The sequence below is a fragment of the Nuphar pumila genome, chromosome 10 (genome assembly GCF_984573655.1).
Source record: "Nuphar pumila chromosome 10, dmNupPumi1.hap1.1, whole genome shotgun sequence".
NCBI lineage: Eukaryota > Viridiplantae > Streptophyta > Magnoliopsida > Nymphaeales > Nymphaeaceae > Nuphar > Nuphar pumila.
The window spans coordinates 76,592,170-76,607,123 of NC_143258.1; the positions used below are offsets into that span (position 1 = coordinate 76,592,170).

Below are 14,954 nucleotides of genomic sequence, written 5' to 3' on the forward strand. Positions count from 1 at the left end.
TAATTTGCTGATGACTTTATCTTCTTCGGTGAAGCATCCATTGAGCAGAAGATGATGAAAGACTTCAGGATTATCCCTGATCCTGAAGGAAGAAGGACCTCGCGGGACGAGGTTCAGTTTTATCCCTTAACCTGAGCGGGAAATTGAATAAAATTTGTAAAAATGGGGAAGAATTTAAAGGAATTTTATTTTGAACAAGAATTTCTTACAGGTAGCATTGGTGCTCCTATGAGGGGTTTCAGGATTATCCCTTATCCTGAATGAAAAAAGAAGAAGGAAAAAAGGAATACCTCATGGGAAAGAGCATCCCATCTCCTACCTTGGTCTTCCTCTTCACATCCGTGTACATGCATGCATGTGTGCTTCCTTTGGGGGAGTTTGAAAGTCCTTATCTCTGGACAAGATAGTACAACTCAAATTCGACCCCAGTTAAATTTTGGCACCACCCCCGCACATCGCACTTTGATGGACATGTACGTAGGCCCTACTCTCGCATATCTCACGGTTCCAAGTGAGATATGCGGTGCGGCGGTGGAGATGGAATATAACAACCGAGCTGTTATATACACTGGTTTGAAATTCAAGATTACATATGTCAAGTTGAAGGATGCCACAAGTTCCATAATGCAAATGTCATAACATGATTCAGGTTCATATATAAACCTAAACCTACAAGTAGAAATGTAACGCAGTTATTTTAAGACAAAAAGGGCTAGTCAGTTGGCAACATATTCCAAATCTACGCCCCAATGCATATATTCCAAATCTGACACAAATTCAAATGCGGATTTTATTAGATAATTTGGGCTGGATCCTGTTCGAACTGAGGCACTCGGACCTTTAAGCAAATGGTGCCCAATTAACTTCTCTAGGATTCTAGAAATCCGTCTCTGAATTCTGGGGTTTCTGGAATGTAGTACCCTCCAAGTATAACAAATTTGGTTCAAATTAATGTTCTGGGAGGGACTTGTGACCAAAACAGCAAAGTCTGTCCAAAATAGACCCTGATTTTCAGCTGGGCCCCACATAAAACACTTGTTTGGCCTACTAAATTATAATTTTGGGACTTTGATCCTAAAAATTAAAAGTTGTAGATAATCGTTTTATCTGTCAAAAAACACAAAAATCATGTGAATATAAACTATATTTTGGAAGATAAGATAAAAAATGGTGAAACCTGAACTTTGGCTTGAAACCATCCAAGGAAAATTCAAACCTGACAATCTTCTCAATCCGCTTAGGTAGAATAGAAAGCTTGTTTTCCAATATAAAAATGAAATTCCATGATATTATAAATGTCATTTTACTATTAAATTTTTTTATTTCTTATTATGCACATATAAGTGACATTGTTTTGTAAAAGTACTTAAATTTCATGTTAAACGAAGAACACAAGTTTTAACTATATTCTTATGTCATCTTATGCTGGTCTCTATTGCTATTTTTTGCTCGTGTACCTTTATACTTCCTAAACGCTTGGTGCCTGCACTCCCTCTCTTTACCTCACCCTTCTCCCTCTCACTCCCCTTTCTCTATGGAGCACAACCACCACCCAACACCACCACCTTCTTAACCCGATCTCCCTCTGCTCACCTTCCTCCCTTCTCTGCATCACCCGATCTCCCTCCGCTGGTGGCGCTTGGTGGTGGTGGTTATCGGAGGTGGTAGCCTTCAGAAGCACAATGCAGAAAAAAGGAGGGAGAGGAAGAAGGGAGTCAGGCTGGTAGGAGAGAGAGAGAGAGAGAGAATAAGGTCTGATCCAGCGGGTAGGAGGGGTTTGCATTGGGCGGAAAGGGGAAAGAACGTGACCGTCTGATCCCCCTATTGGATGGCCACTATTGGTTCAACCAGCAAACATCTTTGGATGGTAAAATATTCCAGTTTCCTGCTAATCGGTATTTATTATATGTAACCAGGTCAGATTATGCAGCAGATTTGGATTTGAATTCTGATGCCAAGCCCCCATACTGAATCCAAATCTCATAGTTAATTTGATGGTACCTGATTTACTGGATCTGATTAATTGTATTTAGATTTCAAATTGAAGGAAATTAAACAATCCCTGATGGAATCTAACGAGTATAGAGCAGAATAATCCATGTGGAACGTCCAAGCCCAACTCATGCAATTAAGCCCGAGGCTAGTAGAAGACCACCTCAGAATTTGCTAAACAAGCAGGAGCAATGTAAAGTAGGTGCGCTATTTAGTTTTAGACAACTATATAATGGAGAATGAGAAATAGAGGAATGCTTGCTGCACCAGGTGTGTGTGTGTATATATAGAGAGATTAATTCGCTTTTCACTTGTATGATATTGTTCTGTACAATTTAAACCAAAATATGCACGGTTTGTTTGAATATACTGGAGGAAGGAGGGCAAAGGCCCTAAATCAAGCTTTCGGGATGCCTATTAGATAGGCTGTCATAGCTCGCATCTTCATACGTTCGGTGACATTCAGATATCCTCCAAGGCTCTGAGAACATACTCCATTTCAGGTCTTTTTTCTTTATCATCTTCCACACACTGAAATGCCAGGTTAGCAAGCTTAAGTGCTTCCTACTCTGGGTACTTGCCCTCCAACCACTTGTCCACTATTTTTAGGACCTCTTCTCTATCAGAGAAGTGTGATCTTGCCCAACTGACTATATGTTTCTTTGATTCTTCTCGATTATAACAATTCCATCAACAGAACACCAAAGCTGTAAACATCACTCTGTGTGTTCCAAAAACCTGTAAAAGATATCATGGTTAGATGGCTAGTCCACAATATCATTGAAAATTTTCTTTCTTTTCATTTTTTTAGTTATTTAACCTAAAAGGAAATAAACTAAGATTACAATCAGATTACAAAAAGCGGGTTGCACAATAAACCTGTATCATTATATTCTGGAACAAGATGACCAACTGCCCCATGCAGAATGGGCGAACCTCCATAGCCCTCACCAGGTGGGCAATCTCTTGCACTGTCAAAATCTGAAATCTTTGCATTGAAATCCTACACATTCAAGGAGAAGGCGAAAAAAAGTAATGGAGAAAATGCCAGACTCTTGACACATGGTAGAAACTGCAGTTGGCTTATGTTGCTAACCGAATCAAGGAGAATATGTGAAGAATCTAAATTGTGATGTGAAATTGGAACTTTTTGTTCGTGCAGAAAAGCAAGTCCACGAGCAACTCCAACTGCAATTTTCAGCTTTGTCCTCCAGGGAAGAGGAAGTCTGCAATACTCTCCTGTTTCAAAAAGCAAACGTCCACTACTTTCAAATTTCACTATTAGCAATAGAGTTAATTACATACATGAAAACCATGGTTTTGGCATAAGTCAAGCAAACATGTGCAAGCAGAAGCATATGACAACTAGGCTCACGGCAAGGATGATGACAGAGAAAAGAGGCTCCCAAACAGAAAAAATTATTATCAAACTTATCAGCTAACAAATAGCATTTATAGTTTCCAAATGCCAGAAACCAAATTGTTTATCTGCAAAGAGAAGCCTAGCAACAAGTGAGATGATTCACCAAGAGAAGCTCAGGAGAACTGCAGTTAAACGAGAGAGAGAGAGAGAGAGAGAGAGAGAGAGAGAGAGAGAGAGAGAGAGAGAGAGAGAGAGAGAGAGAGTCATCTTACCTGTCACAGACAAACGTTTTTCCAAACTCCCTTTCGCCATAAACTCATAGACTAAAAATCCATGTCCTTCGTGACAAAACCCAATAAGCTTCAAAATATTTGGATGGCTAAATCTGCTCAAGTACTTAATCTCCTTCTGCCATTATTGAAGGAGAGATAGAATCATGCACCATATACAAAAGGCAGCATATCCAGGCAATGATGATCTAAAAGTTTCCTTATCAAAATATCCTTTTAACAAAATTTTCAAACAAAAAATAGTCACTAACCCTTCTCATATGAGGTGGACAAGGACATACGACTTGAGGGAACACCAGTATACATGGATCCTGCATATCGTAAAAGTACGTAAGACAATACTTTGTAAGCACCTCATTTATCTCATCAAACATGTATATTTTAATAAATTGATTGTCTTATGCAGGCAAACTTGCATCATCTTTGAGGCAAGACGTGTACAATTTTAGGATCATTCACGTAGAGCTGGTTTCTAACAACCCCGTCAGTTTTAAGTCTCTACATGAAGTTCAAGAATTATTAAAATCAAGAAACATACCGGCGATTGTGGATCGAAAGATGCATGGTGATTACAACATAAAAATAACATCTAGAATTCTGAAATTAGTTATACGATGTTATTCAGCTAATAGACAAATAATGTAACACATACTTCACGATCTACGTGTCATTTGGATTATAGAGGTAAAAAGTAACAACGAGCTTTACATATTTTTTTTAAAAATTTATACATAATCTTATAGTCTCCCCAAATAGTTTGTTAGTCATACTAACTATAACAGTCAATGATAAAAATAAAGACATGTAACTTTTATTAATGAGTTTATTAATTTTAGTAATAAAAAAATATCTCTTTAAATAGTAGAATAGAGTCATATAGGATAATATAAACATTTTATTTCTACCACACAACAAACTGCAAACAACTTTTAGGAAAGAAATACCAAGAACGCAAGCCAGCAAAGGTAACATCTTGGATTAAGGCATGAACCCAAAACGGTATGTTTTGAAAATTTAATCCAGTAGGCCCAAATCCCCGAATATGTTGCACCTACCAATTTTATGACAAGGGAAAACTAGGAACTTCATATTTATTCTTTAAAAGTTAAACCCCCCAATTAGATTCGTCACAAAGTCTTCACCATCATTTGATATGGCAAGTCAAAGTTAATAGGTTTATTGTCAAACAAGTTGCATTCATCCATTGGCAATGAAAACAAATTCCAACATAAGCATTCACATTACCAAATTTCAATGTAAGCACTCTTCCCTAGGTTCATCCCATAAGAAACATCTTAGATGCTTAGTCATATTTACCTTAGTGTAAATTAGTGAGTTAAGAGTTTGAATTCTTGCAACAAGGATCAAGTTGCAGGATGCTTGCCCGCCGCCCTCAAAGGGGCTCACTTGGGATTGTAGGTTGTAGGCTAGCAAGAACTTAATTGTCAAGGCTTGACTTTGTACTTGCCTGATGTTGCGATAACGAAACTATCTCATGCATGCACCATACGCTTTGCTTGGGACATCCTGTCCCTAAAAGTCCTGTTTTCCTAACGCAAACTTTATGTGCTCATCAATGACATCATGTTGTGAGTAGGTTCTATATTGGTCTTGTTTTAGCTTTACTCACGTCAGTGGCATATTTCTAAGCAAGAAATACTAAAAAGGGATTGGTTTATTTCAGCAAATACATTCAACCAACTCCAATACTTTTACCAATTAATATCTTAGAAAAAACTTCAATACTTTTATGGTTTTACCAATTAATGTCTTAGAAGAAGCTCCAATACTTTTACCAATTAATGTATTAGAAGATTTCACAAAACCTTAATCACTTTGTTTTCAACTTTTCAGGAATATATTGGCTAGTGAATTAGTAGTTGTTCTTGTTTCTTTAGTGATTCCTATACCACAAGGGGATAGATGTCCTCACAGGTTAGCAAAAGGATTCCCCTTCATAGAAATTTTTTAGCCTGTATATTCTTAAATAAGGGTGCCCCTCCAAGCATCTACCTATTAAGTCAATGCTTGTGCTTGTGAGACAACAAGGCTTGAAATCTAGCTTGTGAGACACGACGTTGAGTGGGTCGTTGTGCTCCACAAGTAAAACCATCGTCTAGAAATGCGCATATTTTACAAAGTAAGCTTATAGAAAGATAGTCTACGAAGCAAGCACTATGGAGGGGGTCGAAAACAACCCGTTGCTTGGCTTGCATTTGAGTTATAATTCCTATCACTCTTGTCCTGACTTGACCAACTATCTATATCTATCTTCTTTATTTGTAATTCAAGTTGGTTTTCTCCCCTACTTGTGAAAGGGATAAATAGAGTGAACAGAGTGAGTGAATTCATATACGAACTGAAGAAGCATTGCACAAGCGTTACAAGTAGGATCGACTGGCTTATTGATTGACGGCAAGGAAAGACTAGCACCGACTAAGAGAGGGTTATAGCTCGAGCTTCTTGAAATTCCATCCCCTCTATCCTAGTTTCTCTAAACCCAGAAATGTAGGATTGGCACTAGGATGAATAGGACTAAGCATCTAGCAAGTTTCTTATGGGATGGATCTAAGGAAGAAAAGAGAATGCTTACATTGAAATTTGGTAACGTGAATGATTACGTTGGAATTTGTTTTCATTACCAATGGATGGATGCAACTTGTTTAAGAATAAACCTATTAACCTTAGTCTGTTACAGACAATAGTGGTGGAGACTTTGTGATAAATCTAATTAGGGGTTCAACTCTTAAAGAATAAATATGAAGTCCCTGGCCTTTCCTTGTCATGGAATTGGTAGGTACAAAATACTCGAGGATTTAGAATACCTCATGAGCTCTACTTGCATTCAGAAAAATGGCTAAACTTAAAATGGTAAATGGCCAAAACATCAATTTTCATATGGACCCTTGGCTGGAGGGAATCTCTTCATAATCAAGGTGTGTGAATGTTTTTTGTCTTTACACTAATAAAGTTATATTTTGCAAACAACTTTTTAGGCAATGGAGTTTGGGACACCCCCTTTAGACAAAGCCTTGTCGAAGCAGAAAATGACGAACGAATTTTCCTCATTTGTGTCACGAGAATATTTCATTTTAACTCATGATTTGTACCATGGTTGCTAGTTGAGTAAGCAGGAGCAGGAAGCGAGGCACTTTCAAAATTTTACGAAGCGGGAAGCGTGGGACCACTTAGGAGCGAATCGGGAATCGTTTCGGAAGCGAACCAAAAGCAAGTGGGAAGCAAAAAAAATAAAAAATACAAAAAGAATTGAAAATTTGAAAAATTGGGAGAAGCGAGGGGAAGTGCGAGGGAGAAGCGTGATTGGAAGCGCGCTTCCCATAAAAGGGAAGTGTGTTTCCCATTAAAGGGAAGTGTGCTTCCCATAAAAGGAAAGTGCGCTTCCCATTAAAAAAAGGTGTTTCCCCGCGCATTTCGGAAGCGCGACGTTTCGCGCTTCGGGGAAGCGCGCTTCCTCACTTACCTAGGCGCTTCTGGTAACTCTGATTTGTACTCCTTATAAGATGACACAGAAAAAAAATATATATTCACCGTAGCATGTTGCCACAACTTCCTAGTCGACCCACTAAATTAAATTTTCAAAACATACTGTTTTGGGTCCATGCCCTAATCAACCTTTGTTGGCTTGCATTCTATGTATTTTTTTTCTAAAAGATTTTTGCAGCTTGTTTCAGTTTGTTGTGTGTGGCAGAGATGAAATGTTTGGATATTCTATATGGTTCTATTCTACTATTTAAAAAGATGTCTTTCTTATTTTTTATTACTAAAATTAATAAACTCATTCATAATAGTTACATATTTTTATTTTTCTCATTGGTTGTTATAGTTAGTAAGACTAACAAACTATTTAAAAAATAGATAGATAGACTATAAGATCATGCATAAATTTTTAAAAAAAATTGTAAATCCCATTATTACATTTTACCTGCATAATGCAAATGGCACGTAGATTGTAAAGTGTGTCTTGCATTATTGGTCTATCAGCTAAAGTGCATCGCATAACTAGTTTCAGAATTGTAGATGTTACTTCTATATTGTAATCACCATGCATGTTTTGATCTACAATCGTCGGTATGTTTCCTAATTTTAATAATTCTTGAACTTCATGTAGAAGCTTAAAACTGATGGGGTTGTTAAAAAGCAGCTCTACGTAAATGATCTCAAAATTGTACATGTCTTGCCTCAAAGATGGTGTAAGTTTACTGGCATAAGCCAATCAATTCATTAAAATATACGTGTTTAATGGGATAAATGAGGTGCTTACTAAGTATTGTTTTACATACCTTTACGATATGCAGGATCCATGTATACTGGTGTTCCCTCAAGTGGTATGTCATTATCCACCTCGTATGTGGCACTCCCGAAATCAGAAAGTTTAGGCTTGTAATCCTGCACATTTATCAATAAGTTAAGCAGTCACAATTAAAAGAGTGAAAATTGTGTTTCTTAGTTAAAATGTCAATCTTATGACCAAAGATCACATGATTAAGGGATGAGCATTCTCAAGAGAATCACAATAATGAAATTTAAATTGTTCAACTCACCTTATCCAGAAGGATATTCCAAGGCTTCAAGTCCCTGAAGACTATAGAGAGATTTTGTGCACGAAAATGAGCAAGAGCTTCTGCCACCCCTAGAGCAATCCTCAGTCCGGAAGTCCATGGTATCACTAGTTTTGTTTCATCATCTGTAGCAAAATTTGTCTTATTCCAATAGGTAGATATATTGCAGATAACTTAAGATAAAATGTAATATTGTAGTGTATATACCCAGTAGGTATTTAGCCTTTAGTAGATTAAGCATGCTTAATGCGTAAGCTTTTAGGGGTAGAATAAGAATTTTATTTCTAATATTTTCAGTTATTATTTAGAAGACTTATTTTGTATTTTTGTTTTTTGTTTTCTTTGTTTTCGATCAAACTTGGTTGACCAAACTATTGCTATCCTTCTCCGTCTTGTATAAACAAGTGTGTGTGTGTGTGCTAGTGTAAAATGAGGGAGGATGGATTGTAAGATATGTGTGTTTGAGTGCATATAGTGAGGTTTTATTATGTAATTTTTGTATACCTTAGCAATCAATAAAATTCTTTATTCTTATCTCTTGTTGCCCTTATGAATGTCCTAGTTTGTTGTTTATTTTTTTAGCTAAATGCATTTAGTATTTTGTTTATTATTTTCAATTTTTATTTGTGCCTCAGGTTTTGGTGCCACTTCGTGACATAGTACCAGAGCCAAGAAAATTTTTCTTGGTGTTTTGTTTCTTTTGGATCATAGAATTATTTGATTTGAGTTTGTGCTTCACGAGGGAGTCTTGATCAATGTATGACTTGGATTTAAGGAATCTTGATTCAGTATGTATCTTAATATTTATATGTATGTTTATTTTTACTTGAGTTGCCTATCTCATGCCTTGTGCATGAGAAAGCGCTTATTTATGAAAACTTTATAATTTTTATTGATTTTTTTTTAAAGCAAACTGGGGTTAGACATACCCCTACCAGATATCTCTTAAGCCCCATGTGGCTGAAGGATTCGAACCTAGGCCTTCAGCTTGGCACAGGACCCCGCTTACCACATGGAATACCACCTCGGTGGTAAATTTTATTAAAAATTGTTTATTGTTTGTAAGACCATTTTGGAACTTCCTTTAATTTATGCTTGTTAATGAGCAAATGTTTCTTTGAAATCGTTATGGTATATGTCTTCTTGGGTGTTATTTTAAAGTTTAAATGTTACTTTTTCATAATTTATTTGACTATTGTCTTTTTCTTGGATTTAATTGAATTCATATTGCTATTGATTTAAAATCTTGTTAAATATTTTGATTTGATTTGCATTATCTCTTTAATTTTGTGTAATGATATTGTGGATATACATGCATATGAGATTTTGTTTGACTCTTGTGTTTGAACTTTCTTTGTTTAATATACACTTGTGTGGTCTAGTATCTTGATGCATGTATCTCTTATTGCATTTGTGGCACTTAGATGCCTTATTTAAGTATTTGAAAAAGTCTTGTGATCATATGTGATTGTGTCTGTGTGGGGACCTTGTATTTTAGAAAGGAGATTTATGTGTCAAAGCATGTCTTCTTTGAGTATACTTCAAATTTATGGTTTTTTCATTTTGTGGGTTGTAAACTTATTTAGAGAAATTTGAGGCTATTTCTTTGTGAGCATGAGTATTTTTGGTATTCCTTAGAAACTTGTGAAATTTGTATGTATGCATGCTCTTAAACTATCTCTTGTGTCTGACTTTATTGGTCTTATTTGACAACGTATGATGTGATTTTTTTAGATTTTGTATATGCATGTGAATACTTTCATGCACGACCATTTTATGCTTAGTACTCAGTGATATGATGATATCATTAGGTTTTAATATTAATGCATGTTTTCTTTATGCATGGCTTGTTTCTTATGAAAATTGTGCACTTACCATTGTTGGATTTGTAATGCATGATTTTATATGTGTAGCCTCTTATAAGTATTTAGGCATTTTTTGCTTGCATCTTAGGATCTTAGGACCTTGTATTTTAGAAAGGAGATTTATGTGTCAAAGCATGTCTTCTTTGAGTATACTTCAAATTTATGGTTTTTTCATTTTGTGGGTTGTAAACTTATTTAGAGAAATTTGAGGCTATTTTTTTGTAAGCATGAGTATTTTTGGTATTCCTTAGAAACTTGTGAAATTTGTATGTATGCATGCTCTTAAACTATCTCTTGTGTCTGAGGACCTTATTGGTCTTATTTGACAACGTATGATGTGATTTTTTTAGATTTTGTATATGCATGTGAATACTTTCATGCACGACCAGTTTATGCTTAGTACTCAGTGATATGATGATATCATTAAGTTTTAATATTAATGCATGTTTTCTTTATGCATGGCTTGTTTCTTATGAAAATTGTGCACTTACCATTGTTGGATTTGTAATGCATGATTTTATATGAGTGTAGCCTCTTATAAGTATTTAGGCATTTTTTGCTTGCATCTAAGGATCTATGGGATCATATTGTTCGGTTGCTTGGTTTTATTTTCTTAAATCCTTTGTAGGGTTAAGAGCCTTCTTGAAAAATTGGTTGGATTTGACTTGACAAAATGTATATTCCAAATCATCTTCTTGTCTCTTTATTTCTCCCTTGATTTGATTTGCCTCATCACAATATTTCTTTTGAGTATATGTAGATCGAGATCTTCTCTTTTTGAATGCTTTGGAATTTTTGTTGAGAACTTGAAATTGTGGTCTTCTATATTATCTCATTGCTTCTGACGAATTGTTGTAGATGTTTAGAATTATCTATGTTTAAAAATTGGAATATTCTCAAATTTTTTATTAAGCATGATTGTCTCATGATATTTTATATGTAATAGTGATATATGATTGTTTCTGGCCTTTAGTGATTTGATATTTTTGTCTTTGTTATTTTGTAACTACCTCTGGTGATTCGTTGATTTTGTCATTATGATTATTTAACATATTGAGTTTTTAAGAAACTTTTTTCGAAACTATTTTAATATTTTGTGGTTCTTGTTTGAGTGAATTATTGTCTCTTAATTGATCTTGAAATATTTTTAATTAGCATTATGTTAAATGAATTTAGTATTTGTTCATTATTTTCAATCTTTGTTTGTACCTCAGGTTTCGTGGTACTTCATGACACATATCATAATATTATGGTTTATGCTAAGTTGATTTTGTAACATCAATTAGATTATGCAAAAAGAATTTGTGAATATAAAGTAGAAATGAAAAAAATTATACCTGTGAACAAATTGTGATTGAGGCTTCCTTTTTCAATGTATTCATAGACTAATATTTTCTCGATCTTCTCACTCTTCAAAATTTCATCACAAGCCCCAACCAATCGAATGATGTTTGGGTGGCTGAGCTTGCACAATATATCTACCTCTTTGTGAAAATGTCTCTGTCATTGGTAATGTGTTTCTTGCCCTCTTGATTGAAATAGGCTCAGCGTTCAATAATCCTTTATAAACATCACCAAATTGTCCACTGCCAATCTTTTGAGTTTCATTGAAATCATTTGTTATTGTCTTCAAGAATTCAAAAGTGAAGCTTCTTCCACCTGAATTTTCATGCATCACATCACGAGTTTAATGCAAAGAAAATTAAAGAGGATTTATACATGCATATAAATGTAGAAGATTCAGCTAAAACTTTTAGTTAATGTAAGAGAGCATTCTTGTTCTCCCTTGAGTTGACTAATAGAGGCATTTCTGGTCTTTTTATAACGGACCCTAATTACAAATGAATAAAAGGAAATGCAGGTAACACCCTCTCTAACACTTCTTCATCTTCCTTCCTACTTTACTAATGCAGCTAGCTTATAGAGATCATAACAATAATCTTGGAAGATGGTATTAGAGTTACATAGTACAGAACCATGTTGACGTCAACTAGGGTTGCCACATTTGAGATTGAATATCTTTGCACCCACTAAGGTAATGCAGGTGACTTTAGTATTTTTTCCTGAGTTTTTTGGTTAAAAATATGTGAGCTGCGATTAGATTAGGTAATCTTTTGCCATCTGTCACTAGTTAGGTTTTATGGAATCTATGAGCCCTTATTACCCTCTTATAAGAACAGAATTATTTAAGGGTTTGTGTCATGGAGCCCATGGATGCCTTTTACCCTCTAAAAATGTTAGGATTGGTGTGATCATCATTTAAGAGGCTTGTGAACCAAGATGAGCAAGGTTTTGTGTAAAATGGTCGAGTTTGAAGGTACATTTACAAAACAGGTCTTCTGGGAAGCCAAAAAATAGAAGGGTTATATGAGAAATGCGGATAAGGAACCCTAGACTTGTGGGCCAGTATATCGGGTTTAGTAGAGATTCATCGGAAGTGAATCAGCCAATTGTGGGGAAATGGCTACCTCCAAGGAAAAGTCCGTCTCAACATAAGAGATACTAGTTCCATGAAGTCCTCTATTGAAGCCTCATCCTGTAAAAGTGATGGCCTAAGTCTTCTAACTAATATTAAGTTTGACAGAAAAAAAACTGTTGAGGCATGATTCTTTTCCATCAATATCAAAGCAGTGAAAGAAGAAACACTGGCTACATGAGTGAAAGTGAACAAGTTTGATGAAAATGAATCCATATTTCATGATGTCGTTTTCTATCCACGGAACAGAGGAGAGAGTGAGGAATTTTGACATTGCAAAGTAGGGGATGCCATTCTTGAATCACATTCTATGAAAAATGTGGCCAAAAAGTGTAATATTGTGACAAATGAAGATGCAAACAAGGCGCTTGGCCGATATGAGTACTATAATGAGTTTGCGATGTTTAGGAAGAGCTGTATGATTATGATATAGTCTTCACATTGCACGAAGGAGTGAAAGAAAGAGATGGAACAAGAAATCTGTTTGAATTGTAGATTTTGATAATGAATATGAGCATGTCAAGTTGAACATGGTGTGAGAAAAGCTGCCAGCCTATCAACTGTTGGAAACAATATAGACTTTCATTCAACATGTGGAAGAAAAAAGAATTTAATGGCTACTAAAATGCAACATACAGTGAGGTCCACTCTCCTGAGTGAAAATTTCTATAATAGGACAAGTGAGAGGTAGAGAGGGAGGGGGTGTTGAACATTTAGGATCGGGTCCAACCCTAAGTGTGACCCAGTTTGACACTAATGAAGGCTTTAGTGGGACATTAGTGGGGAATTAGGTGTCCACTTTTCTCATTTGATTTGGGCATCGATAGGCCAAGGAGAACGTCGTGCACCTGCGACAACCTTCGTTTCTTCCATGGGGAATACCGGTATGTGCTATTTCTTTAATACTTTTCGGTTATAGTTTTACATGAACGCCAACATTGGGTTATGGACCCACACAGGGCATCCTCTGGGCGTGGTGTGGGTGCATCGGCATTTTTAAGTAGCTCACCGAAAAAGTTGTCACAGGAGAGGCGTTCACCCGCGACACACAGCCTGCGGGTCGGCAGCAGTGGCTGTCTCTCCGCAAAGGCTGGCGGTGAGCAAGAATGCTGGATCCCGGTTTCTGCAGCCACCCCGTTTATGAGTCCCATCCGTTGCTGGCCCCTGTGGCGGCAAAAATTGGCAGGGAAGGGGAGTCACGATCGCTTTTCGAGCCCCCTTTTTCCACCACCGCAGTCCTCGGCCCAGGCCTGCGGCGGCTGGCCCCGGTGGCCGCCTTAGTCGGTGGCTGTGAGGGCCGCCGGCAGCCGGAGTAAGATGGCTGGATGGCGGAGGGGACGATACCCTGCCAGCGCGGCTGACGGAGGGAGACCGGGGACAGGAGTGTCGCCGTTGCCGGCGGCATTTCGGCCGGCCACCGGTGCCGGTGACGGCAAGTAGAAGAAACGAGGGCCAGCCTGTTTTGAGAAACCGAATCTGCATTCGGCGTTCGGTTTTCTCAGAAACCCCCTTTTCTCTGGGTTTCATCGCCTTCCACCTTTGGACGGTGGTGGACGACGGAGGTCTCCGGCGCCATCGTCCAACTGTCGTCGGCCGGGCAGGCGACGGCTGGCCGCCGGTGGCGACTGCAGCCCCGGCAGCCCCGGCGGCAGATGTATATAAAAAAAAAACAGAGAACCCTTACCTGCTCCGGCGTATGCCGGATACCCGGTTTCTGACGCCGGGGAGGAGAGGGGGAGCCGGTCGCCGGTGCCGTCCTCTGAAATTGGGGGGCGACTGTCGTTTACAGAAACGAGGGGGCGAGGTTATCCAGCACCGTCGTGTGCCTTTCGGTGTAGCCTGCATACGCCGGGGAGGTACGGGGAGAGACGATCGCCGTCGCCGGCGGCCTCGCCGGTGCGTCTTCAGAAACGGGAGGGCGGCGCTGTCGTCTAAAGAAAAGGGGGGAGGGCGAGGGGTTTTGCCATTTCGGTTTCTGAGAAACCGAGCTTTTCCTTTCTTTAAAACGCGTCAGTACGGGTCGGGTCCAGACCCGGACCTGGCGTCTGGACCCGATCCCGGAGACCGGACCGCATCCGTATCCTGGGATCGGACCAGACCCGAATCCATTTGGTGTTTCGGGTCTGGGTCAGATCCGACCCTGGATTGGACCCAGACCCATTTGGTTTCCGAGTCTGGGTCTGATCTGGACAGAACGGGTTGATCCTGATCCACGTACAAGATCCATTAAAGAATCCGATGGATCAGGTCAAGACTCGATCCCATGGATCTTTTAGGGATTGGGCCCGGGTCTTGACCAGGTCAGGTTCTTGGATCTGACTCGTATCATATTTAGATCAGTTCAGGATCGTTAGATCCGACCCGGGACCCGATCATACATGGGTCAGG

General features: G+C 38.1%; 1 protein-coding gene across 5 annotated transcripts; it reads right to left on the reverse strand.

Moving 5' to 3' along the window:
- Nucleotides 1-2,241: 2,241 nt before the first annotated feature.
- On the reverse strand, nucleotides 2,242-14,542 carry LOC149826887 (putative serine/threonine-protein kinase PBL1). Of its 5 annotated transcripts, XM_090019027.1 has the most exons (8): nucleotides 14,251-14,529; nucleotides 11,428-11,749; nucleotides 8,208-8,350; nucleotides 7,947-8,052; nucleotides 3,628-3,763; nucleotides 3,089-3,231; nucleotides 2,872-2,995; nucleotides 2,242-2,730 (listed from the first exon to the last, which is right to left on the reverse strand). In XM_090019027.1, exons 4-8 carry the CDS (start codon nucleotides 7,998-8,000, stop codon nucleotides 2,669-2,671), a joined length of 519 nt encoding a protein of 172 aa, XP_089875153.1. In that variant the 5' UTR covers nucleotides 8,001-8,052; nucleotides 8,208-8,350; nucleotides 11,428-11,749; nucleotides 14,251-14,529; the 3' UTR covers nucleotides 2,242-2,668. The 5 variants fall into 5 exon arrangements, 4 of the variants coding, with proteins under 4 accessions (XP_089875153.1, XP_089875154.1, XP_089875152.1 ...); XM_090019028.1 differs by lacking the exons at nucleotides 7,947-8,052; nucleotides 8,208-8,350 and having other exon boundaries at nucleotides 14,251-14,542; XR_016434807.1 differs by lacking the exons at nucleotides 3,628-3,763; nucleotides 7,947-8,052; nucleotides 8,208-8,350.
- Nucleotides 14,543-14,954: the final 412 nt, after the last annotated feature.